Source organism: Cupressus sempervirens, chromosome 6 (genome assembly GCF_028749045.1).
Source record: "Cupressus sempervirens isolate cs-2001-9-10 chromosome 6, ASM2874904v1, whole genome shotgun sequence".
NCBI classification, from domain to species: domain Eukaryota; kingdom Viridiplantae; phylum Streptophyta; class Pinopsida; order Cupressales; family Cupressaceae; genus Cupressus; species Cupressus sempervirens.
In genome coordinates this window covers 305,211,151-305,237,141 of record NC_143123.1, presented here as the reverse complement: position 1 = coordinate 305,237,141, position 25,991 = coordinate 305,211,151, and the positions used below count along the sequence as shown (strand labels likewise).

At 35.2% G+C, this 25,991-nt stretch overlaps 1 protein-coding gene across 1 annotated transcript in view; it reads right to left on the bottom strand.

Annotated features, from left to right (window-relative positions):
• Window positions 1-19,648: 19,648 nt before the first annotated feature.
• Window positions 19,649-25,991, bottom strand: part of LOC149552419 (mediator of RNA polymerase II transcription subunit 7a-like) — a 119,250-nt gene continuing 112,907 nt past the window's right edge. The window contains exon 6 of the mRNA XM_089787970.1: window positions 19,649-20,041. Coding sequence (XP_089644096.1) covers window positions 19,975-20,041 — 67 coding nt within the window. The 3' untranslated portion in view covers window positions 19,649-19,974. The remainder of the gene's footprint in view (window positions 20,042-25,991) is intronic.

Sequence of the window (25,991 nt, the reverse complement as noted above, 5' to 3'; positions counted from 1 at the left end):
TGAGATGACTTTGAAATCTTCATTATCAATCTCTCTGAACACTATTTTCTGCTTTTAAGTGGCTATTTCAGCCATTATCTTTCCAGTCACTGGGTCTTTGGTTAGATGGGCATCCATTTTCAATTTCTTAACCTTTGAACCCCGAGCAGCATATTTGGTTACAATGTCCTTCATAGGTGTTGAAACCAGTTGCAGGTTTCTTTTCTTGTTGATCATATTAGATAACCAGGAAGGGATAGCAGGGCTTATAGAGATTTCCTGAGTATCTCTAGTGGGAGTCATGAACCTTAGCTGATCCACCTTTGGGGTCTCGATGAACTACACATCACCATCAGCACCATTCGAAAAATTGAGACCATCATTTGAATCCTGCCCCTAAGTTGACATATTTTCTTTTTGAACCTTGTGTTGCTTAAGGGCCTCAAATTTAGCTTGAGACCTAGTCCTAGGAGCCATATTTTGTATATGGATGGGTTTCCTCGTCTATTTACCTTGAGCCAACTCACTACCTACAACAGGAGATGAAAGTTGGATGTTAGATGATGATGGTTCAAAAAAAGAAACCACCCCTGAAGAGGGTTCATTGACAACTTTCTTGTTCTATTTCTTTAGCCAATCTTTGTGTAAGTAAATATAAATATAGCTCTTAGATTTATATCTTCTTCCTCATCCTGATTCTAATCTACTACCAGTGACTTTAATTCATTGGATTCTAGCCAACCTAGTTCAACCATATCTGAGCTATCTTCAATCACCCCCTCTGTTTTGAATTTCAACTTCAGGGAATTCATTTGTTGTAATGTTAACCTTGAATAGTCTCTTCTCAAAACCTCCTCCTCATCTTTACAATCTTTCCATAGATCTTCTAATTGTGGAGTTGCTAATGGGTGACATAAAAGACCAAGAATCTGAATTGCATATCCTTTACTATCAAAATTTCTTCTTCTATGACAAGAACCAAAAGTAAATTAATTCCAATAACAGAAGCATTAATCATACTATTGTAGACCAGAGAACCCAACTTAATAGGGAAAGTTGTCTCTCAATCCTCCTATGGTAAATTATCCTTAATGACAGAGAATAGTTGCCTACAAATCTAAGCTAAAACAAAGCAATCCAAAGCATATCGCGGGAGTTTTATAGATTCCTCTTTGAATCCGCCTATTCTCAAGTAAGTGAACTTGGGAAACTATATGAAATAACTTCCGTATTGTTGAATCAACCTTTGAGCTTTCGAAGACAACCTAAGAATTGGTGCTTTCTTCAAGGTTGCATGCACATTTTCAATTAACACATCATGAACCTTCCTAAAATTCTCCAGCACTTTATCTTTTTGTAGCAGAAGGCAATATTGGTACACCATTATTTCTTCATTCTAGACTCTGTGAGGAAGAGGGGTAAGGTCACCAACACAGGCAATGCAATAAGTCAAGTAGGAAGCCATATAAAAAAAATTTCTAGATTCTTTGGCATGCTTGAGTTGCATCCTTATTGAACTAGCGATAATCTCTACCATACCATCCATTGTTCTCCCTTCAAAATAATTCCTATATATCTGTATATCCATTCTTCAAAGAGAAAAACATCAACAGAACCTTTGACTCTATGCATTAGCACCACAAGGTCATGAATATGAGGTTTAAGGTGATCTTTAGTGACAACTTTAGGTAACCTAGAACCTCCACCATACATAGTTTCAGTCCATTTCCTAGCTAGGGTATTGCGGAATTGGTTTGGAGTTTCTCAATATTCAACCAGGGTTTGAATAGGGGAGAATGCAGCAAAAGTGCTCTCTGGTAGATGTAATATGGAGGCAATAGTTTCTCTTGAACTTGAGAGTATGGTTTCACCATCTTTGCTTACAAGAATTTTTCTTGTAACATCATAATGGTTAATACATATTTGGAGCAACTCGAGACTGAGAAGGGAAGGGGGAAAAGTTGCAACTTTAATTAGTCAACTAGTTAGAACTTCCATGCACCCATTTGATTCATCAACATACTCAAGGAAATTTTTTTGCAAATTCTCCAACTTAACACCCTTTAAGTTTGTATCACTTATGATAGGCCTTTTACATTCTAGACTTGAAACATTTCCAATGAAATGTAAAACAGACTTCATCCTTAATCAAAACAACAAGGCTTCAAACTAATTTTCTTGGAAAACACAGAGATTGCAGAACAAAAAAAAAAATTTCTATGTTTCTCACCTATGATTTGCCGAAAAACAACGATTTTCCCTTCCTTCCCTCTTTGACAGCTTCTCCTTCAAACTTTCAATTCTTCACATGATAAACAAAAAGGGAAAGCCGAGCTTATTTTGAGAAGGAAAAGTACTTTCTTGTGAAAGTCAGCCTCATTATGAGGTATTTATGACAAATCACTCTTCGTTAAGGTTTACACGTTCGAAAGCCTTATGACATAATCTTCTCATTTAATAACCTCCTTTGCAGCTATATCAATGATGATTAGCCTTATTATGGAATCTAATCCCCTTTTCGACTAAAGATTTTTCACTTTTCCTCATAATGATGATCTTTCACATGGGGAATAAAAAGTTCTTTTAATTATTACTCCCTGACACAGCAATCAATGCCTTGCAAAAAGACAATGCGTCGTACATCATAATACACCTTCACCAAGAAACCTCTATCATTGAATGACTTTGAACTACTTTAAATCAAGGTTCAAAGTGATTCAAAGTAATTCAAAATAACACCTCGCTACTTTGGCACACATTTCCTATAGAAAAATCATTAGTTCAAAAAAACCTTTGGTTGAACTACTTTGAACCGGAGTTCAAAGTGGTTTAAAGTGGTTCAAAAGAAGAAACGGTGACAAGGAGTGTTAGGGACTTTGGACAACACTTCGAGAGATGGTGAATACGTAGGGTGACAAAGGAAAGACTTAAAGAGTTGGATGAGCAAAAATTTAAGGAAAGAGTTTTAAACATGGTGACTCATTGGACAACTAATAGGGGCTCTAATTGGGGATTGGGTATGTAGAGTACACAGAGAACTCAGAAGGCTAGAAACAAGAACTAACATAACCTAACACAAAAAAAGACAATAAGAAAGGAAAGACAAGAAATGAAAACAAAACCAAAAATATATGTACATGATTGGGGACTTCACAAGACTCAGAATTTGATTAACTTCAAGTCATGCCCGTTGTAGGTGAAGGGCAGAACTATACCATCTTGATAACTCAGGCGAAAGGTATTTGGGCCAATGACTTTTGAAATGATAAACAGACCTTTCCATAGAGACTCAAATTTTCCATGTGCACCCTTTGGTTCTCTCCTTTTGTCCCAAAGAAGCACTTTATCACTCTTAAAGAAACCACGTGGTATGGCTCTCCTGTCAAAGATTTTCTTTACCTTCATCTGATGTTGAATGATGTGATCAACTAGTTTATCCCTTTCATCTTCTAGCTTCTGTAGATACATTATCCTTTTCTCCAGAGAATCTTTAAAGAATTGATCTTCAATAACAAATTATAATTTAGCAACAGACATATCTAAAGGCAATGACACTTCAACTCTGATTCTACACACCAATTCAAATAGAGCCATACCTATAGCTCTCTTTAGGGTAATTCGGTAGGCCAATAATGCTTCATATAATTTCTTATGCCAGTTCCAAGAATTATCTAACACCAATTTTTTAATTATAGCAACCAGATTCTTGTTACTGGACTCTATCTAATAATCTAAGGAATGGGCTAGTGATATGCCATGTTCATAGTAGAAAAGAGAGATTTCCTCAAATGAAAAATAAGTTGCATTTTCTGAGACCATCTTTTGGGGAACTCCAAACCTAACAAAAATATATTCCATTAAGAAGTCACACACTACCTGAGAATTGGCCCTTTTGGTTGGGACAACCTCCACCCACTTGGTGAAATAATCAGTTGTTGTTAATATATATGTATATATAGTACTTGATGGAGGATTTAAGGGTCCAATAAAATCAATACCCCACTGGTGGAAAGGCTTATCAATGACTATTGGCCTAAGAGGTAAGGTGGCTAATTGAGGGTGACTAATGAAAGGTTGACATCTCTCACAATTCTTAACAAATTTATAAGTGTCTTTGAACATACTTGGCCAGCAGAAGCAATTCCTAAGAATTTTGAAAGCAGATACTATAGATGAGAAGTGTCCCCCACAGACATCTGAATGATATGCCTTTAACAACTTTTCCTATTTTTTTGCATCTACACACCTTAAAAAGGTCCCATCAATTCCTCTTTTATAGAGAATACCATTTGAAATCACATATTTAGCAGCCTTCAATCTAAGGTTTCGCCTTTCTTTGTAACTCATATTCAGGCGACATTCACCATACGTTAAAAGATGTGCAATATGGGAGAACCAGGGGTCTGTAAGGCTAACTAACAAAATAGTAGGCGTTTCTCCAGTGTTGTCAATAGATGCTTCTTTGCTTTCAGCCATCAATTTACACAAACCACGCCCTCTTACCAAAGAAGTAGACTTAATGGTTAAGTCATATTCCTGAACTTTAGTTACCCATATAGCCCTTTTATTCATCCCAACTTCTTGCTAAGTTAATATACTTTTAACTATTGTTTCTAGCACATACACAACTGAATGGGAATGCAAGATGTAATACCTAAATTGTTTCAATGCTTTCACCACAGCAAATGCATGTTTCTTTGTTTGAGTATAATTTAACTCATGCTTCTTTAATGGAATGCTCATGAAGGCGATTGGAGCTTTATTATCATGATCATCCTTTTGAGTCAAAATACTAGATAGGGAATGATCAGAAGCATAGCAATAAATAACAAAATCTTTTTCAAAGTTTGGGCTTACTAGCATTGGGGCATTTGAAATAGTTGTTTTAATATCCTCAAAAGATTTTTTACCTTCTTCTTGCCATCTAAAGGGATGTTTCTCACTCATCATATCTAACATATGTCTCACCTTTTTAGAGAATTCAAGAACAAAACATCTTAAAAAGTTGATTTGACCAAAAAAGGACTTCAAATCACTCCTATTGGTGGGTAAAGCCAGTTTCTGTATTTCCTTCACTCTTTCTAGATCAATCTTTATGCCATCCCTTGAGACAATATGTCTGAGAAATCTACCTTCTTCCACAAAGAACACAGATTTTTTAGGATTTAGAGATATACCATGTTGTCTGCATCTATCAAGCACCTTTCCTTGGTCCCTTAAATGGTGTTTTCTTCTCTTAGAGTAAACAGTCAAATCATCAAGATACATCACAATTATCCTATCCCTCAAATCCTTAAAGTATGAATTCATTTCTCTTTGAAAGGTCGCTCATGCATTAATTAAACTAAATGACATCTGATTATAAGCAAAGGTACCCCATGGAGTAATGAAGACTGTTTTATGTTGATCTTCTGGTGCAACGCTGATTTGATTGTATCTTGAATAGCCATCAAGCATTGACATGACCTTGGATCTAGCAACCGTCTGCAAAATATGATCCATAGTGGGAATCGCATAGTTGTCTTTGAGACTCGCTTGGTTCAGGTTCCTAAAATCTACAAAAATCCTTTCACTATTTTTCTTTCTCATAGGAACAATGTTCGCTACCCACATTGAATGATGAATTGGGTATATTATGCAAGCCTTTAACATTTTCTCAACCTCTCTAAAAATAGCTTTAGATACTTTAGGGTTATAATTTATGAGCTTTTGCCTGAAAGTGGTTGCCTCTGGTTTCAAAGGTATATGATGGAAAAACTCTCCATTTCTAAAGTTCTTTAAGTCTTCATACCCCCAATCAAAAATGTCCTGATACTAAGTAAGAAGCTTAGTTAGTCTATCTTTCTCCCTCTCAGAACAGGTCTTACCAATAGAAATCCATCTAGGATTTTCCTCATTTTCGATATTAATTTTATCGCGTTCTTCTATATTTTTATCAGAATCAACATTCCTTTTTAGGACACTGCCATCCTTTCTTCCAAACAGGTGTTCTAGAGAAATCAACTCCTTGGGAATCCAATTACCCTTGAGTTGAATAATTTCCCCAGATTCAGCTAATTCCTCTCCAATTGATTTACCATCATGATGAGATCCTTCAAAGAAGATTTCAGCAAAATTACCAACACATTCAATGAACTCTTTCAATTGTGTATCATCATTAAAAACCTGCCAATGATTAACATTGTCTGGAACTCTAGGTCAATAAATTATCTCAATCCTATATGTATCATTTTTAAATTCTAGATGTGGTAATAACAATGATGTTGAAATAGCTAAAGAATCAACTTTAGTGTTTTGGGAGTGAGGTATGAATCCAATAGAAAATGCTTCAAATGACTCAATTTCATCTCAAACCAAATTTCTGTAATGCTTCAGCCTATCATTTTTAACATAAAATTCAATTCTTACATGTTTCACAATAAGTTCAACATCACCCTTCACCTTTAACTACTTCACTCCTTTCGCTTTGGCTTCTTGCAGACCTACAAGCAACACTTCATATTCCACAGTGTTATTGGTATTATGAAAGTCTAATTTAAAAGAGAAAGGAAAAATGTCCCCTGAAGGTGAAATAAGAACAACGCTTCTTCACTGCTTACCATCTCACTTCCCTTACATTGTTCATCAGGCAATACAACATAATTTCCAAATTGAAACTCCTCGTATAGTATATGTGCTTTAGGATTATCTGAAGGCACAACTGTATATTTATTCTTTGGCTCAAGTTCCAGTTTTATTCTCTTCTTCCCTACTACAATATAAGCTTCTGACCAATCCATTTTAATTTCTCCACCCATATCTTTACAGAAAGTTTTGCTAAGCAGCATTCCATAGCTAGCTGGTATATTAGCTACAAGAATGGTGAGCTTCAATATTTTCTCTGGGCAAGCATAGAGGACAACTTGTACATCTTTCACTTGACCAACCAGGGGTAATTGTTTCCCATCCATAGAATAACAACATCCAAAGGTTTTTGTGAGCTCCATACCGAGGGCCTTTGCGACAGGCTGGGGCATAATATTATCTAATGCTCCAGAATCAATGATGCAGTTACTAAATTTTTGGCCATTTAGTAGCAACGATAAATAAAACAAGTTGGACTTTTTCTCTTATGTTTCCTTTTCAACAGAATTAGCCACTACTTCTCTTTAAGGAACATCTGTCCTACACTTTTCAGACACAAAAATAGGTTCATTTGAAACCTTTGAATTTTCAGTCATACCATCAATGAATTGTGCATTATTAGTAGAACCTCCTTTCACATATTGAACTAATTTGTCTAACTCCTTAGGATTAAATTTTAGATATTTGGCTGGAGAAATAGATATAGAAGAAGATTTGCAAAATTCTACGATATCAAAAGTCGACGTATTGGTCGTTGATTCTATTCTAGACAAAATTCTCAGTTTTGTAGTTTTTGTTGGATCAGCATGTATATGTTCCTTTCCTTTAGAAGTTGACATATTTGGGCTAGCTCCTTTATAAGACTTTTGATTTCTTTGACCTCTAGTCATCACTGTGCAAGTAGGATCTTGAAGTGTCATAAAGACATTACCTCATTTTTCTAAATCAGATTCATACTCAAGAAAATAAGTACCTGAATCTCCACCTTCTACATTCTCATTTTTCAGGCATTTGTTCTACTACGAGGGCATTTTTCACTAATTGAACACAATTGAGCCAATCAGGACAATTTCATTCGTCATGGTCTGAAGTCATATGAAAAGAACACATTGCTTCCTTAGGAGCTTCTTCAATTTGTAATCTTGTTTGAGGGGCAGTCAATGTGGGAGCTTTACCAAAATTTTGAGGCTATTGCCGCCTATGAATGTCCTGATATTGAGTTTGATAAGGGCCATGTATTTTATTTTTCTATCTCTTCATCATTGCTACATCATTCATCAATTTCTGCAAAATAGGATCTTTAGAGGTAGAAGATGAAGCAGTTCCAGGTGTTTGAACTTCTCTTTTCCATTTACCAGCATTGATAAATGCATCTTCTAATTAAATAGCTAACCTCTAAGTAGCAGCCAAATCAGCACAGGCATCTTTAATGAGATGAAAAGTTATATTTGGGGAACAACACTAATAAAGAATGATTTTTGGTTCTCTACATTAGGTTTAGATGTTGCGGGAATTCTTTGCATCAACCTATTAAATTTAGAAACAAACTCTATCATAGGTTCATGCATCTTCTATTTCATCTGACTAAGTTGAGAAAATAGAGAACATTCATTTTTAGGAGCCTTGAATCTATCTTCGAATGCATTTTTCATATCATCCCAGCTAGTGATGGAATGATGGGGTAGGTGATTGAACCAATTGGCAGTGGCATCAATTAATGTCCGGACAAACAATCTTATAGCGACTTCTTGAGTAGGAACGCTTATAACAGAACAAGCTGAATGAAAGGCACTCAATTGATCATCTATTGAAACTTTACCATCTCCATTGAACTTAGGTAAAAATTTAGTAGCTCCTTTGCGTAATGTTGTAGGGTTAACACCTAGATTTGAAGGCCCTATATTTTTCCCCCAAGGTTGATTGACAACCATGTTAGGTGGTACAACTTGCAAAGGTTGGATGGTTATATAGGCTGGGACAAGAGTATTTAATGGAAGCAAGGATTGTACTAATGGTGAAAGAGGAGATTGTTTTGGTGGTGAACTAGGTCTACTTCGAGATTTGATCTTCTTCTTTTTAGGGTCGTTGAAATCTGGCAAGAACTTTAGATTCTTCAGTGGCTCAAAGTTCTCATCAAGGATCTCCTTTTCTCTTTCCCCCCTTGTATATCTATGAGTAGCTAGCTCTATTTCCTAGTTCTAAGTTCAAGATCTTGCAGGTGCTTGAGCAAGTTTGTTAACAACTGCTTCTTCTTGAACTTCTGGTACCCCTCTTAACAACTCAGCCCTTTCTTCTTCTCTTTCTAAAACAATCAATACTTGTTGATATTGTTGGTTACTTCGGCGTAATTCCCATGCAGTTTAATTCAAGTCTGAGATTATATCTTCCTGGGTACCCTCAAATCTGAGATTAGGTTGTAATACAGTGAAAACCTCATTATGAGGGAGAACCATTGTTATTCATAGTTTTTCAAAGCCAAGGATCTCTTCAAAAAGAACTCTCCCCAACGGAGTCACCAAAAATATTTTGCTGAATAGATTGTCTTTTGAACTATTTAACAAATTCACTCTATGCCCAAGGTACAGAAAACATAAAATGTTCACAACAGTTGAGAAAATCTCATATTATTTGATTTTCTCTGTGTATTTTAAAGGTACAACTTCCTTATGAAATTTGCAATGAATTCAAAATTATATTTGCACTTTTACCAGAAAGTGCACAAGGATCTCTCACGTACTCCTAGGTAGTGAGGTAATAATCAATTCAAACAACAAAAAGAAACATTCATTGAACCATACTTCTACTGAACATCTATTTCAAAGGAATGAATAACACCATAAATTGATCTCGATCATTCTAGTACCTTAATTGAAACGAACTTACAGTAAGAACAAAAATCAAATATCTTGAACCAATAAACAAGAGTTCACAAAGTAACAGTGATCTAGACACTTTGAACACCAAGTTTCCAAGCCGAATCCAAGATGATATATATAAATATTAAACCTTCTTCATGCACATAGTCATTCAAAAAGAAAAACATCCATATACTATCTTTCGATTACTATTTAAAAGTATATACTTATCAGAGTTTCTAACTATCTATTTTCTAACCTTAATCAGTTTAATGCCCCAGCATTTACAGTTTTCAATACAAATTTGAAAGGCCTCCAGCAAAACCCAGTCCTTTCGATTAAAACAAAAAACAGTATGAAAAAGAAAGCAGTCATAAAACAAGTGTCAAAATGTACCTAAAAACAACTATCTTATTCAAGCCTCGCCATCAGTCTTCTCTTCCTTGCCCAGGGTCTGCTGCACCAACTTCTGAAAGTGTTCATGAACTCCTACATTGTGTGGGAATGTGGATTCTTCAGACTCAGCAACCTAGCCCTACACGCGTCCTTCTGCCATTTGAACTCCTTTATCTTCAGGTTTTGACATGGCATGAGGTTCTTGTTGAGACATAACATCAATTCAATATTTGCCAATACATTAAAGTCATTGATGCTTGGTGATTCACTATCTCTGATCTGCTCAACAGCTTCATTGAAGCTCTTATTTAGTCTCTCAGAATCCATATTCTTGTCATTGAACTGCAGAATCCCTGTAGGATTTACTATCTTCATATCTTTAAGAAGTTATTCATGCATTCCAGTAATTTTGTTCTCGATGCCCTACAGTTCTTTAATTGCCTCCTTATAAACCGACTCTTTCCAACACATGTTTTTCATGATGAACAACATGCAGGGATCTACATTCTTCATTGGATTCTCATTCAGAAACTTAAGCACTCCAAACTTCTCAACTTTAGTTTCTTGAAATACAACTGCCTAACACCAACTTTTCTCTATTTCCCATCCTAGAATCAAAGTTTGAATTTCTCCCAACAGCGATTTCCCTTCGACATATACATTGGTGAATTCCAAAATAAACTTATTACCTTATTTAATGATGGCATCCACCCAATCTTTCATAGTGTATGCTAGTAGCTTCCCCCTTTGCATTTGCTTCACCAGTTGTTGGCTTTGTGCAGAATTCAAGTGGAAGGTTTGAGGGGCTTGAACAACTGGCAATGCACCAAGATTCATCAAAGAATCGATATACGTGGCCATAGTCATCACCATGCCCTTAAGTTCCTTTTTCTCTCCACTATCCTTCTCAGATTGAGTCAACATATAGTCGGCAAAAAATTTGAAAAAGTGATTACCAGTGCGTCTATTAATGGTTCGCAATTCGACTGAGGTGACTTTGAAATCTTCATTATCAATCTCCCCAAACTCTGTTTTCTACTTGTAAGTGGCTATTTCAGCCGTTATCTTTCCAATCACTTGGTCTTTGGTTACATGGGCATTTGTTTTCAATTTCTTAACCTTTGAACCCTAAGTAGCATATTTGGTTACAATGCCCTTCATAGGTCTTGAAACCAGCTGCAAGTTTCTTTTCTTGCTAATTGTATTGGATAACCAGGAAGGGATAGCAGGGCTTACAGGGATAGCTGCAAGTTTCTTTTCATCCACCCAATCTTTCATAGCGTATGCTAGTAGCTTCCCCCTTTGCATTTTCTTCACCAGTTGTTGGCTTTGTGAAGAATTCAAGTGGAAGGTTTGAGGGGCTTGAACAACTGGCAATGCACCAAGATTCATCAAAGAATCGATATACGTGGCCATAGTCATCACCATGCCCTTAAGTTCCTTTTTCTCTCTACTATCCTTCTCAGATTGAGTCAACATATAGTCGGAAAAAAATTTGAAAAAGTGATTACCAGTGCGTCTATTAATGGTTCACAATTCGACTAAGGTGACTTTGAAATCTTCATTATCAATCTCCCCAGACTCTGTTTTCTACTTGTAAGTGGCTATTTCAGCCGTTATCTTTCCAATCACTTGGTCTTTGGTTACATGGGCATTTGTTTTCAATTTCTTAACCTTTGAACCCTAAGTAGCATATTTGGTTACAATGCCCTTCATAGGTCTTGAAACCAGCTGCAAGTTTCTTTTCTTACTAATTGTATTGGATAACCAGGAAGGGATAGCAGGGCTTACAGAGATTGCCTAAGCATCTCTAGTGGGAGTCATGAACCTTGGTTGATCCACCTTAGGGGCCTCGATGAACTGCACATCACCATCAACACCATCCGAAAAATTGAGACAATCATTTGAATCATGGCCCTGAGTTGACATCTTTTCTTTTTGAACCTTGTGTTGCTTAAGGGCCTCAGATTTAGCTTGAGACCTGGTCCTAGGACCCATATTTTGTATATGAATGGGCATACCCTTCTATTTACCTTGAGCCAACTCACTACTTACAACAGGAGATGAAAGTTGGATGTTAGATGATGATGGTTCAGAAAAAGAAATCACCCCCGAAGAGGGTTTATTGACAACTTTCTTCTTTTGTTTCTTTAGCCAATTGTCTATGTAAGTAAATATGAATCTAGCTCTTAGATTTATATCTTCTTCCTCATCCCGATTCCAATCTATTACCAGTGACTTTGATTCATTGGATTCTTTCCAGCCTAGTTCAACCATATTTGAGCCATCTTCAATCACCCCCTCTGTTTTGAATTTCAACTTTAGGGAATTGATTTGCTGTAATGTTAACCTTGAATGGTCTCTTCTCAAAACCTCCTCCTCATCTTTACAATCTTATCAAATATCTTCTAACTATAGAGTTTCCGATGGGTGACCTACAAGACCAAGGATATGAACTGCATATCCTTTACTATCAAAATTTCTTCTGCTATGATAAGAACCAAAATTAAATCCAAGAAAATTACTTCCAATAACATAAGCATTAATCATATTGTTGCAAATCAAAGAACCCAAGTTAATAGGGAAAGTTGTCTCCCAATCCTCCTATGGTAAATTATCCTTAATGACAGAGAATAGTTGCCTACAAATCTCAATTAAAACAAAGCAATCCAAAGCATATTGTGGGAGTTTTATAGGTTCCTCTTCAAATCCACCTATTCTCAAGTAAGTGAACTTGAGAAACTATATGAAATAACTTCTGTATTGTTGAATCAACCTTTGGGCTTCAGAAGACAACCTAGGCATTGGTGCTTTCTTCAAGGCTGCATGCACATTTTCAATTAACACATCATGAACCTTCCTAAAACTCTCCAGCAGTATATCTTTTTGCAGCAGAGGGCAATATTAGTACACCATTATTTCTTCATTCTAGACTCCATGAGGAAGAGGGGTAAGGTCACAAACACAGGCAATGCAATAAGTCAAGTAGGAAGCCATATAGAAATTTTCCCTAGATTCTTTGGCATGTTGGATTTGCGTCCTTAATGAACTAGCGATTATCTATGCCCAATCCATCCATTGTTCTCCCTTCAAAATGATTTCTATATATCTGTACATCCATTCTTCAAAGAGAAAAACATCAACAGAACCTTTGACTCTATGCATTAGCACCACAAGGTCATGAATATGAGGTTTAAGGTGATCTTTAGTGACAACTTTAGTTAACCTAGAACCTCCACCATACATAGTTTCAGTCCATTTCCTAGCTAGGGTATTGCAGAATTGGTTTGGAGTTTCTCGATATTCAGCCAGGGCTTGAATGGGGGAGAATGCGGCAAAAGTGTTCTCTGGTAGACACAATATTGAGGCAACAATTTCTCTTGAAATTGAGAGTATTGTTTCACCATCTTTGCTTACAATACTTTTTCTCCTAACATCATAATGGTCAATACACATTTGGAGAAACTCGAGACTAAGAGGGGATGGGGGAAAAGATGCGGCTTCAATTAGTCCACTGGTTAGAACTTCAATGCACCCATATTATTCATTAGCATACTCAAGGAAATTTGCTTGCAAATTCTCCAACTTAACACGCTCTAAGTTCGTATCACTTATGATAGGCCTTTTACATTCCAGACTTGAAACATTGTTGAAGAAATGTAAAACACACTTCATCCTTAATCAAAACACCAAGGTTTCAAACTGATTTTCTTGGAGAACACAGAGATTGCAAAACAAAAACAAGAATTTCTATGTTTCTCACCTGTGATTTGCCAAAAAATAATGTTTTTCCCTTCCTTCCCTCTTTAATAGCTTCTCCTTCAGACCTTCAATTCTTAGCACGATAAACAAAAAGGGCAAGCTAAGATTATTTTAAGAAGGAAAAGTACTTACGTGCGAAAGTACAGCCTCATTATGAGGCATTTATGACAAATCACTCTTCGTTAAGGTTTACACGTTCGAAAGCCTTATGACATAATCTTCTCATTTAATAACCTCCTTTGCGGTTGTATCAATAATGATTAGCCTTATTATGACATCCAATCCCCTTTTCGGCTAAAGATTTTCCACTTTTCCTCATAATGATGATCTTTCACATCGGGAATAAAAACGTCCTTTTAATTATTACTCCGTAAAACAGAAATCAATGCCTTACAAAAAGATGGCACGTCGTACATCATAATCCACCTTCACCAAGAAACCTCTATTGTTGAATGACTTTAAACTACTTTGAACCAAGTTTAAAGTGATTCAAAGTAATTCAAAAGAACACCTCGCTTCTTTGGCGCGTGTTTCCTGCAGAAAAATCGTTAGTGCAAAAAAACCTTTGGTTGAACTGCTTTGAACCAGAGTTCAAAGTGGTTCAAAGTGGTTCAAAAGAAGAAACAGTGACAAGGAGTGTTAGGGACTTTGGACAACACTTCGAGAGATGGCGAATACGTGGGGCGATGAAGGAAAGACTTCAAGAGCTGGATGAGCAAAAATTTAAGGAAAGAGTTTTAAACATGGCCACTCATTAGACAACTAACAAAACCATTTTGAACTTAATTTCAATGAGTTCAAAACCCAAACAGAAATGAGATAAAATGTTCAACCAAGAATTAAAATGGGGAAGCTCCACATTTTGAATTTTAAATTAGGGTCCATATGTGAGCTAATAGACAAGTAGATGATTAGTAAGAAGTTAACCAAATCAGCAAAAGGGAAAAACAACAAAGTACAACAACTAGTAGACAGGAAGACTAATTGCAAAAAGTTATCATGGTGGCTATCAATATACAATGAGAATCAAGTGGTGCAATCATAGTTATAGCTTGTACATGACTAGAAGGAGCGGTGGTTATGATTACAACTCAAGACGATGTTAGGTGAGTGAGGATCTCAAAAGCATATGAAGTTACAAAATGAACAACTCATGTTCTTGAGCTACCGATCTTGAACCAATGATTAATGATTGGTATAAGTAGTGTGGTGAGATTATATGTTGTGATGACATGCCTTATTCGTCAAGCATATATTGAGGTGGTGGTTGACAATCAAAATGAGGAGGATAAGATTCCAGAGGAAGTTTAGAATTAGTCAAACACAATTTGATTGTTCTTGAAGAAATTTCATGTTAACCCTATTATAAATCAATGTGGTCAAGGAAAACATATTATGGAAACAAGATATGTGAAATGATTATGGTGAATGAGTGTCAAGGTTGAAAGTTGAATGAATGGTGAGGATTAAGCAAAAAAAGAGGTGTTTCTATAAAGAATCGTGCTTAGTATTGTTGAAAAAATGGTTGGATGAATTCAATCAAGATATTTTTGTGTTTTAGTGTTGTGATTGAAGTGTTGTGATTGAAGTATTAAGTAGAGTTAGAGTGCAGAGAACAAATAGAATCAGATAGGTAAGCAGTGTTACATCTAGGTCACTTAACTTGTTCTTCCCTATTAATTGCAGCAAGGGAAATCCCTTAAGTGGGTGGATCTCAATTGACCCATTTGTGTAAGTTGTTTAATAGGGTGGACTCTTGGAAGGAGTTCTAAAATCGTCTAGTGAGGTAGATCTTAACAGATTTCATTGTATTACTAATAGTGTACAAATCACTCCTAGGTGAAGCCTCAAAAAGGGTATTTGTATTTTCTAACATATCAAACCTATTTATTGTAGTGAAGGACTTGTAGGTGTTATCCACATAATAGTTTTCACCCTCTAGTTGACGGTTTCCACATAAAAGAATTAGTGTCATGTATGAATTTTGTGGATGTTTGATGTTATTTACTTTTATTGCATTATATCAATTATCTATTATATGTTTTTGATGTTGTTAAGGTTGGTGGTTGAATTGGTATGTTAATTATTTGTATTAATACACAAAATGTGCATGATGAAACAATGCAGACATGGAATAAGATCATGAAAATGTAGAAGAAAATAGAACAAGAAGCCACTAGTGAACAAAAGGAAGATGAAAAGAAAACCTTTGTGCAAATAACTATTCCAATAGAGATATTTGGAGAAGTGTTGACTGACATCCTCGGATAGGATCATGGTATTGAACAACAAGATGTTGGAGAAGCTAGATTAGAGATAGTAACAATTGAAGGCATACCTTATGAAGAAGTTGACCACACATCTAAGGTACAAGAAGCACAATCGGTAGTTGAGCAAAAGGAAGAAGAGAAAAAGACAATGAAAGAACTAGTAACAGTAAAGACGAAACTAAGTTTGGTAGAAGTAACTAGAACTAAAAGGATCAAGTCTATTATTGAAGCCATTCCAATAGAAGAAGATGAAGAAGATGGGACACAAACCACTGTAGAAATTATAGGAATGAGCCCTAAGGAGCTACTAATATTATCAGAAAAGCTAAAGAGGAAGGCAAAAAGGGATAGATTGAGAGATAAGAAGAAGAAAGAAAGAGTATTGTTAACTACTAGGGATATATTTGCAAACCTTGTTCCTAATGTAGTATACAACCCTAAGGTAAATATAACTTTGATTAGATGGATGTCATGATCAAGGCTATAGTAGGACAAGTTCTTGATCTGGAGACTAGCTATGAAGTTAGTTGAAAATAACTATGAGAAGAAAAGAGCTACAAAGTTGATGGAGACCATAACTAGAGACAACAAGATACTTGGAGGATTCGTAAATCAAACTAAGGCTACTTTGCAAGAAGTTGGCTAGTTATTGATGAAGGTCTTAAAAATTACATATTTCATTGAAGATTTGGAGAAGAAGGTAGAAGAAGTGCAAAAGGATAATGTGAAACGAATATGGTGATTGAGTGCCAAGGTTAGAAGATGAATGGATGGTGAGGACTAAGTGGTAAAAGAGGTGTTGTTAAAAGTTGTTCTTAGTATTGTTGAGAAAAATTGTTGGATGAATTCAATTGAGAGATTTTGGTGTGTTAGTGTTGTGATCGAAGTATTGAGAAGAGTTAGAATACATAGAACAAACTGGATCTAACAAGCAAGGAGTATTACATCCAGATCACTAAACTTGTTGTTACTAATAGTTGTAATAAGGAAAATCCCTAAAGTGGGTGGCCCCTAATTGGTCTATTTGTATAAATTCTTTAGTAGGGTGGAATCTTAGAAAAAGTTTTAAAATCCTCTAATGAGGTAGATCCTAACAAATCCATTGCACTTGTAGCAATGTACAAAACACTCTTAAAAGGGTGAACCCTTGAAAAGGGTATGTTGATTCCCAAAACTGCAGATTGGAAATCCAAGATCTTCCCACTTCTCCAATAGGATTCCAATCAATTCTAGCCAACAAACGAGAATCACCTTGACTCTCCTACATATTAGACTCTGCTAGACCTAGGTAGGTAGACCTTCACTTCAAACGTCAACTGCCTGGTTAAAGGCTTTTCTATAGCGAATTTAAGCTTTGGAGTTCTTCGGCTAGGAAGGCCTTTGAACTCTATTAATATGGAGCTATGAGATAGTATGAAATGAATATTTTGTATAAGGTTTTTACAATGGATTTGAGATTTGTAAGAAGGAAGTTATATATTTTCTAACTTCAAATATAAATCTAGTACTTCAATGATAAAAAGAGACCAATGCTTTAGCTTATTCAAACAATAAAGTCAACTACAATGAGGATTATAATCAATTACAATGAAGATTGTAATGTTCTATGCACATAAACCATAAACAGTTTAATAATCAAGATGCAACAAATCAAATATATATACACAATTCTAAACTAGTCCAGATTGTGTTGTAACTCCTAAGGTCAGGAGACAGACTAGACATGGATTCATAAACAATTAAATATTTCACAATATCTGTGATGCTCGAGTTTAAAATGCCATAGATGACCTCGTTCATTTATTTGAAATAAATTGTTTATAGATTTTTTTTTAAATGAATATAAAGGACCAATAAACTGCAATTTAAATATCCATGCTTGCAACAAAAATAATCGAAGGACATTCTATTTTATTATTGAAATAAAATAATTGAATTTGCTCATTATTCCTTTGTACAAATAAATATAAAATACTTCTTGTCGAATGTATCTTGTCATCTTTAAACAAATCTGACACCTTGTCGTAGTATCTAATACTTTGTTGGGAATAACATCTTTCATGATAATCCATTTGTTGAATTGCATACAAACTTTGCCCATGCCATCACAAGTCCCACTTCATAGGCTTCTCAACAATCATACATTTAAGTAGGATTTTAAAGATACACAAGTAGAATTTTAAGATTTCAATTGGAAGCCCCTGACTATTTCCAGATAATACATAAGAGTGTAATAGAATTGTGTATTCAATTTGTTCCAGTATGGCTTGGTTTAAAATATGTTTAAGACGAGCAAAGGAAAAACATACACAAACATATTATAAATCTAGAGCTGATGCAGAACTACACGGCTGAGTTCAAATTGTATAAAACTTCATGTGAAGAAGATGACCCCTTTTAAATTTGGTTTCACATAATACAAATGGTATATGAAATTTGAAAATGTAACCTAGGTATATAAGAGAAAAGCATATCATAACTAATTAGATATAAATATTTATGGCAACAAGCTATTGATCCAAAAGATTAAATTGATAGTGATATGAGTGTAAGAGGGAAATAAATGGAGGCCCTAATTATATAAAGTCAAGGCTCCACTAGGGTATTCAAAGATGGCAAACATATTTACCACAATGAAGAGCTTGTAGGTGTCGTATCCACCATAGTTTTCTCCCTCTAGCTGAGGGACAAAAATCATAGTCGTGTGATAATTTTATGGATGTTTGATGTCATTTACTTTTATTGCATTACATCAATTATCTACTTTATGTTTGAAGGTTGATGTTAAGGTTATTTGCTTTAGTGGTTGAATTGGCAGGTTATCTGTTTGCACTAATAAAAATGCTATCGAGGAGCCTTACCACTTTCACAGTCTCAAATTGATGACACATCAACCAATATCCACTTTGGTTATAGTTCTCCTTGTCTATGCAATTAAAGCGCCATTACTTGAGATGTCCATTGGTTATAGACACTACTTTTTATAGTTCATAAGCACATTTTGAGGAATGAGAATGCACAACAACTTCATAACATTAAAATGGAACTTATCTCTATTAATGTCAAACATAATTGCTAAATAAGTAATCTTACCAGAACTCTTTTTGCTAAGCTTTTGTCATTATACAATCCACATCTATAAAGGTAGAGAAATTTGGGCCTATTTTCTAGTGAATTTGGCCTCTCACCAAAAAGTAATAGCCAATGAAATCATCCAAAAGAAGATAATAACCATTCTAAAGTAAATATATTTTATAGTCTTATCATATTTATTAAAATGAATATGAGATATGAAAGGCCAATTATATAAAGCAGACATTTATAAAGATATGATTGTCCCTCATTTATTGTCACTATTTTATTGGTTGAAAAGCAAACAAAGATATCATCAAAACTGTAATAATATTTCTATAGCATATTCTTATTAGTACGAATAAATATAAACTGCTCCAAAATATATAACTGGTATTTTAATTCTGCTAACCTTGATTGTCTTGCAACTATCTACATATTTAATATAATAATATTCGTCTATTACCAACATATAATTTTATAACATTTAAAAAGATATTATAATTACTTCATCATGAGATCTTCAATTAAATATCTTCTTCTTTCATACTTATAACAAACATAAAGGACAACCGAATGCCTATTTTCTAATAACAAAAAAATTAATTGTTTTCATCTAGCACAAACTTGAAATTAAAATTATATTTTTGATCATCATATACATCTTAAATAGTCTTAAATAGCATGGAATAGATTAAAAAATGTAACTTTCTTTACTTTGAACTCAAAAATGTCACTTGCATCACAATAGACCAAGGAATTGTAATTAGGTATTTTGCCCCATAAGGATGCTCAAATATTTAATCTCTATAGTGAACTAAAATGCGCTCATTATTCACATTAAATATCTTTTTGACTTGAAATTTGGTAAATTTTTCCATCTATTTCCAAATATATTCCACCTGTAAAAGTTAGTATCAGAAGTAAATTTACTCATCAAGTGAGAGGTGATAGAAACGACATCTGGAGAAAACGGAGCCATACTGTCTGGCTTTGTTGAATCACAAATAACTGCCTCAAGACAAATGACCTTCTAGAGTGGCATGCGCTTCCCTAACCAACTGTCGAGCTTCCTCCCTCCTCCTGCAAAGGAAATTCCATTTAAGAATAATACCATCTAGTTTCTGTCTCAACTTTTTTTAATTCTGCTTGTTTACAGAAATACAATAATCAACCGCATATAAATGGGTGACGTTGACCCATTGCATGGATATATTTTTTTTTAAATTATGTTGACAAAAGAGATTTCACTAGTAAACATTCCATGAATTCTTCTAAACTTAATTAAATTATGGGAGATTTTTGGGGAGAATCCACATCATGAAAACAACCCCACTCAGGTTGTAAGGATACAATTGTGTAATGACAAGATACCTATGAAAGAAAATTAAAAGAGGCATCAGCAAAGACAAGAAGAAACAAAATGAAATAAAAGACCATGTAGACAGCCATTGATAGTAAAATAAACAATGATTTAAAACTCTCGAACAAGATTCAATTATTTAACTTCTAGTATTAGAGGTCAAACCTTTTCAAACTCGTGGTGCGTGGTTATACAATTCATGTCAACAAAGACAGAGAAGGTAACAATTGCTGGGCTTTGACAATTATCTTGAGAGATGTGCAAGTGTTTCCTAGTATTAGCACCATATAGCACTAGCTAATGTATTAATATTAGAACTGGAGCTTGGATTACTGCTAGACAAGGTTGCTTGATATTGGAATCAACAGGCCTCATGCAGCCACCTGAATCAATCACTCCTCAAAAAAATGTTTCCAAAAATGGAGATAATGTGAAAAAATAATCTCAATTTTATGCTTCAGTAAGTAATTTTCCCTGACAACTAATTCTATCAAAACCCTACCAATGATTATAGCCTAGTTCCTAATATGTTTAATCTTCATAATCACATCCTCGTCTGTAGGTACATTGCAATCACAGTTCAACTCCCTTGGGATAGAGATTTCTCTTGTGGTGGAGGCATAATCTATATGTAAAATTGAATTATGTACTTAGAGGCTGCCTATTAAAAATAAGATGCAAACAAAAGTGGAGTAGAAGATTCAGATCTCAATGTACTTTTGTCATGGTAGATGGTCCATAGCAAAGGCATTACTAACCTACAAAACCCATATGACCCTTTTGTTTTGAAAGTGTACGATTTTGGCCACTATGCTACTTGTGTCTGGCAATAATCTTGTGCAGGGTGCCATGACCTGTATTTTGTAACTTATAAAAAATTCAGTTGTTTTCTCAACATCTTTCCATTTTAAAGAAAAATTGTTGTCCAGGCATACTGTAAGATGTGAACAAGGGGAACAATTTGAAATATAAACCAGACCTTAAAAGTCTCTGCTCTATAAATTTGTGCAGAGCTCTACTATAGATGTTTATGAAAACATAATTCATCCAAGTAAATTGGCGTTTTGGTCTGTACATTATCACAAAAAATTTGTTCAATGCTTTTGTTTAGCTATAAACTGTAAAAAAATGTTGACATGAATGGCTTTCTATCATTCAATGACCCAAGGTTCATCTGGAAATTGCCCAAAAATCTGCTCTCTTTATGAATGATGTTGCTTGTTTTAACCAAAGGAAAATCAAACCTACAGATAAAATATGTACAATATTAGCATTGAAACAGTGTTCTCATTTGATAACACAGTAGTCAGCTTGAAAAATGATTCCACTGCCAGAAAAGTGATATTCTGCTAAGTTGCTGATTTGGGAATTGGAATGGTTACCAGTATGTGGGTACGAAACACTGGGACCGCAGAAATTTTTGTAGGGGGCTGGATACGTTTTTGGTAGGTTCATACAAATATATAGGTATGAATGTATATACTATATGTGTGTGTGTATGTACAAAACTTAAAAATAGAGCGAAGTTTAGAATGTCATATATACATAAGTTAAACAAAACCATTACAAATTTCAAATTTTGAAACATATCAATCTAATTTAGATTCAGGATTCTGTATCAAGAAGATCAAGCCAGAATCTCATGGTAGATAAGTTCAGAATTTGCTAATCAGCAGTTTAGGTCTTTAAAATATAAAAAAGATCAAACTAGAATTGTTAAGTGGATATTTTGCAACCAACAGTTTTGGGTAAAAGTCCAGTCGCAAAATAGGAGGACCAGCCACAGCGTGTGAGACGGAGTCTCTCCTACCTTAAAAGGAAGGCTCCCCCTTCTCACTATTCATTGGATCAACTCAAAGTAAGCAAGAAAGTCGAGAGATTTTGTAAAATGGGTGTTACCAATATCCTTTCTTCTTAACTTTTAAGAAAGAATCCACTTACTCGTGGAGCGAGTAATGAGTAGGGTGAATCTCTAACTACACTTCTATCAAGGGAAGAAAACAGTGACCAATAAACCTTCACTAACTCAAAGGCTAGCTGAAAATGTGACGGTTTGGCTCTAAGTCCCGTTGTACTTCTATATAGAAAAACTTTACAATTAGGGCACAAAGACTCTAAAAGTAAGAATAAACTGACTATTTTGCGAATTAAAAAAGAAGTATAAGCTACATACAAAGCTTCTAGCTACACACTTCCACAATTGCTCCTAGTCAAAGCTCTGGCTCTTGAATGCAGTTCTCTAAACATGAGAGGAATCAATGAATACTTGGTGATGGCCTTGTCCAGGATTGATATTGGTGAAATAACTAGCAAATTAGCACATTAAGTTGATTCAATGGTCTTCAATTCTAGTAATTAGACACCTATTCATCAAATTAATCTTATCCATATCTTTGCAGCCATTACAAACTTGCAATGTACAATTGTTCTTTGACACATCCAAAATATTGCTGCCAAACGGGAAAGTACTGCTACCATTATCTCCTAAGTCAACTCTTAAATCTAATGTTTAATCGGATGATTTTCCCTGATAGGAGCAATCTGATGTGTCAGGTGAAGGCAATCCCAGAATGAGGTTTATGAAATACTTCATCTGAAAGTGAATTGTACCTCCATTTGATGACTTGAAAATGTGACTATACTTCGGCAACATTTGGGTCCATCTACTTCAGCTGTGTTGAATGGGCACATTTGAACGTCAGATTTAAAGGCCAACTTACTACTCCTAGTCTGATCACTGGTAAAATGAATCTCCTGTGTTGGTGTGTCAATTCATAAGATTGGTGTACCTCTACTGTCCAATAACAATGATATCCAATATTTCATAAATGTGATGATGCTTCCATTGTGTTAATGTGGAATATTGAATATGTCCAATATTGTTTCATCACAGACAACATCATCTCTGGATGGTGTGACTGCATACGAGAAGTGGGACTATTAGCTGGCACATAATCTATATTCAACTCAACTATCCAACAGCATATAGTTAAGGGTGAAGCATCTTCACAAACAATCTGATCTCTAGATGGTGTGACTGCATACAATAGGAGGCACTGTTACCTGAACCATACTCTATATTTGACTTAACTATCCAACAGCATATAGTTAAGGGTGAGGCATCATGAAAAACAATGTTTGAAGCTTTTCATTCTGCCAAATGTTGTGAAAGACAAAAGCATTATTCTTCAGACCCTATTCTGCAGATGCTTCCCAAGCAATCACAGTTGCAGTGCTGGGTTCTAAGTCCATTATCTATCTTTGCACCCATAAGAACAATTGTGGACTGAAATTCAATTATTTTACTACCTTGGTCTGAACAAATACACATGTGCATGGTACAATTTCTAGAATAAAAGGTTGAGCCTCTATGACAAATATGATATATATTTATACATTTCCTTTTAATAAAGACAATCAGAATTAATGTAGAAACTCGAAAGTTCGTTATATGACAGTTGATTTCTTTATTTTGTTTAAAAGCTTTGGTGTCATGCACAAACTGTCAAATGTCCAACTGCTGTCACTATATGGTGTTAGCACTCAAATCCTCACCGGTTTCAGCAAATGATTGCTTCCTACACAATTAAATCAGGTATTGATGCCAACCATGATTCTTGTGCTGTCATCTAGATGATCTAGATGAGTGAAGCTCCTCTATACCTCTAAGTTAAGGTCCTCTTAGGAGTTGAGAATGCCAGGGAGCTGAAGATCGATAATATTTTCCCTCCTCCACCTGATGACCCATTTCAAATGGAATTTGTCACTACACAGATTGATCACAGTGATCCTTGAGCTTGTCATGAATAAATTTGCTATGTATACAAGTATATTCATCTTGGTCTCCATGTGCCTCTAATAAGATGGTCTGGAGTCTGGATATCCTGTATTGGACCAGTACACTTTGTCCACCTGTTAACAACAACAGACTTTGCGCCCAAAAGCCAAGTTGAATATGGTTTTGGAAGTAGCTTAATTTAAAAGTCTTTTAATGCAAATCATGCTTCATTAGGTCAATGATGGACAAATTTACAAGTAACATTTTTATACACATCAACTGATCAATAGATGTCAGCTCACAATGTTTACAAGCATGGATCAGCTAGGGCTTAAACCTTGGACCTACCATAAGCATGCTAGAATGCTCTAGCACTGAGCTACTCATGCCGATAGGGTCTCCTGGAGTGTGGATGGGCCTTCCAATATCCCATCCCTCTTGAACTCTTCTGACCTCCAATAACATGTTAACATCAACAGAACTACTAGGACTTAAGCAGGCAACTTCCCATCAGCATGATAGAGTACTCTTAGCACTAAGCTAGTAGTACCTTGGAGGTTCTAATTTTTTTAAAGGATGCACAATAGATCGCTTTTATATATCAGATTGAAATAAGACTTTCAACATGTATACAAACTAATCAGAAGAAATAGAAATTGCTTAAATCTAATTAGTATTTTATAGGAATATAATCTTTGACTGAAAAGACATGCCTCCTGAGAGTAAGTGATGCAGTGACTAACATTTGTAAAAAAATTCCATCCATAGGCAATATTAGAAGAGGATGATGAATAGCTTGAGTGCTTTGTAACTGGAGCCAGAAAATCATCAGTACTTAATTTAAAGTAAAGAATATTCCAAGACGTGTAAGGTTGTCTTGAAAAGGATTCTTGTTGGTCAATGAAGAACTAACAAACCGAGCGAATTTTTGACTTCTTTGAAGAAAGATAGCACACACTTGGATTCCAACCATATATTTCAGATGCAATGTATCTAAAAGATATTTCCTTGAAACATGACAGAATGCTAAGCTAACATAACATGTTAGCTATAGTCAAATTGGCAAGATATCAAGATGTAAACAAGACATTCATGTTAACTATCATACCTTCTGCAGCGGAATGAGAAATGCATCAATCAATACAGCTCTTGAATGATGAATGCTAGTAGCATGGAGGCCTTGCCCCTCAATATGAGAAAGTTTGATTTATGCAGGTGGGATGAAACTGCCAACACTCCCTTCGAGCAAGTGTAGAGAATCATGTTGTACTGAAAAACTGTTCAACTGTGTGTTCATCCCCTGTCTAAGTTTAGGGACTTGCAAATACAAATCACAGCACTAAAAGCATATGAGAAACTAGAGGAATGAGAACCAACCTAGGTTAAAACAATTTTTAGGGCTGACTAGAGGAAACAACATATAGTGCCCCTACCATGATACGTCTTCCACCATCCCTAAAAGAGAATTAAAAAATTATATATTTATGTTCTAATTATGCATCTATGAGCAGAAAATGGCCCTATTCATAAGACTTCGCCATTTTCTATTGTCTAAGCTGACCGCTAGATAATATTTCCTTGAAACAGTTCCTTCCACAATTCGTGCACTTGTAAAACTTAACAAATCACTAAATAGGGCAATTTCAAAAGGCCATGTGAGATGAAGAGAAGTGAAATTTATTTGGAAATCCGAAAATGTGGTGATTATCTGGAGTCACTACGTTTGGTGAAAAGGTAAGTGAGGTCTCTATTCACCCCCTCCTTGATGGATATTTAAAGAAAGAACTTAATTTCAAATAAAACATTAAATAAGTTCTGGGGTTCTCTACATGGAACAGTAAGATATAACCTATGTATTCATATTTCTAAACTATTTGGTTTGTCATATGTGG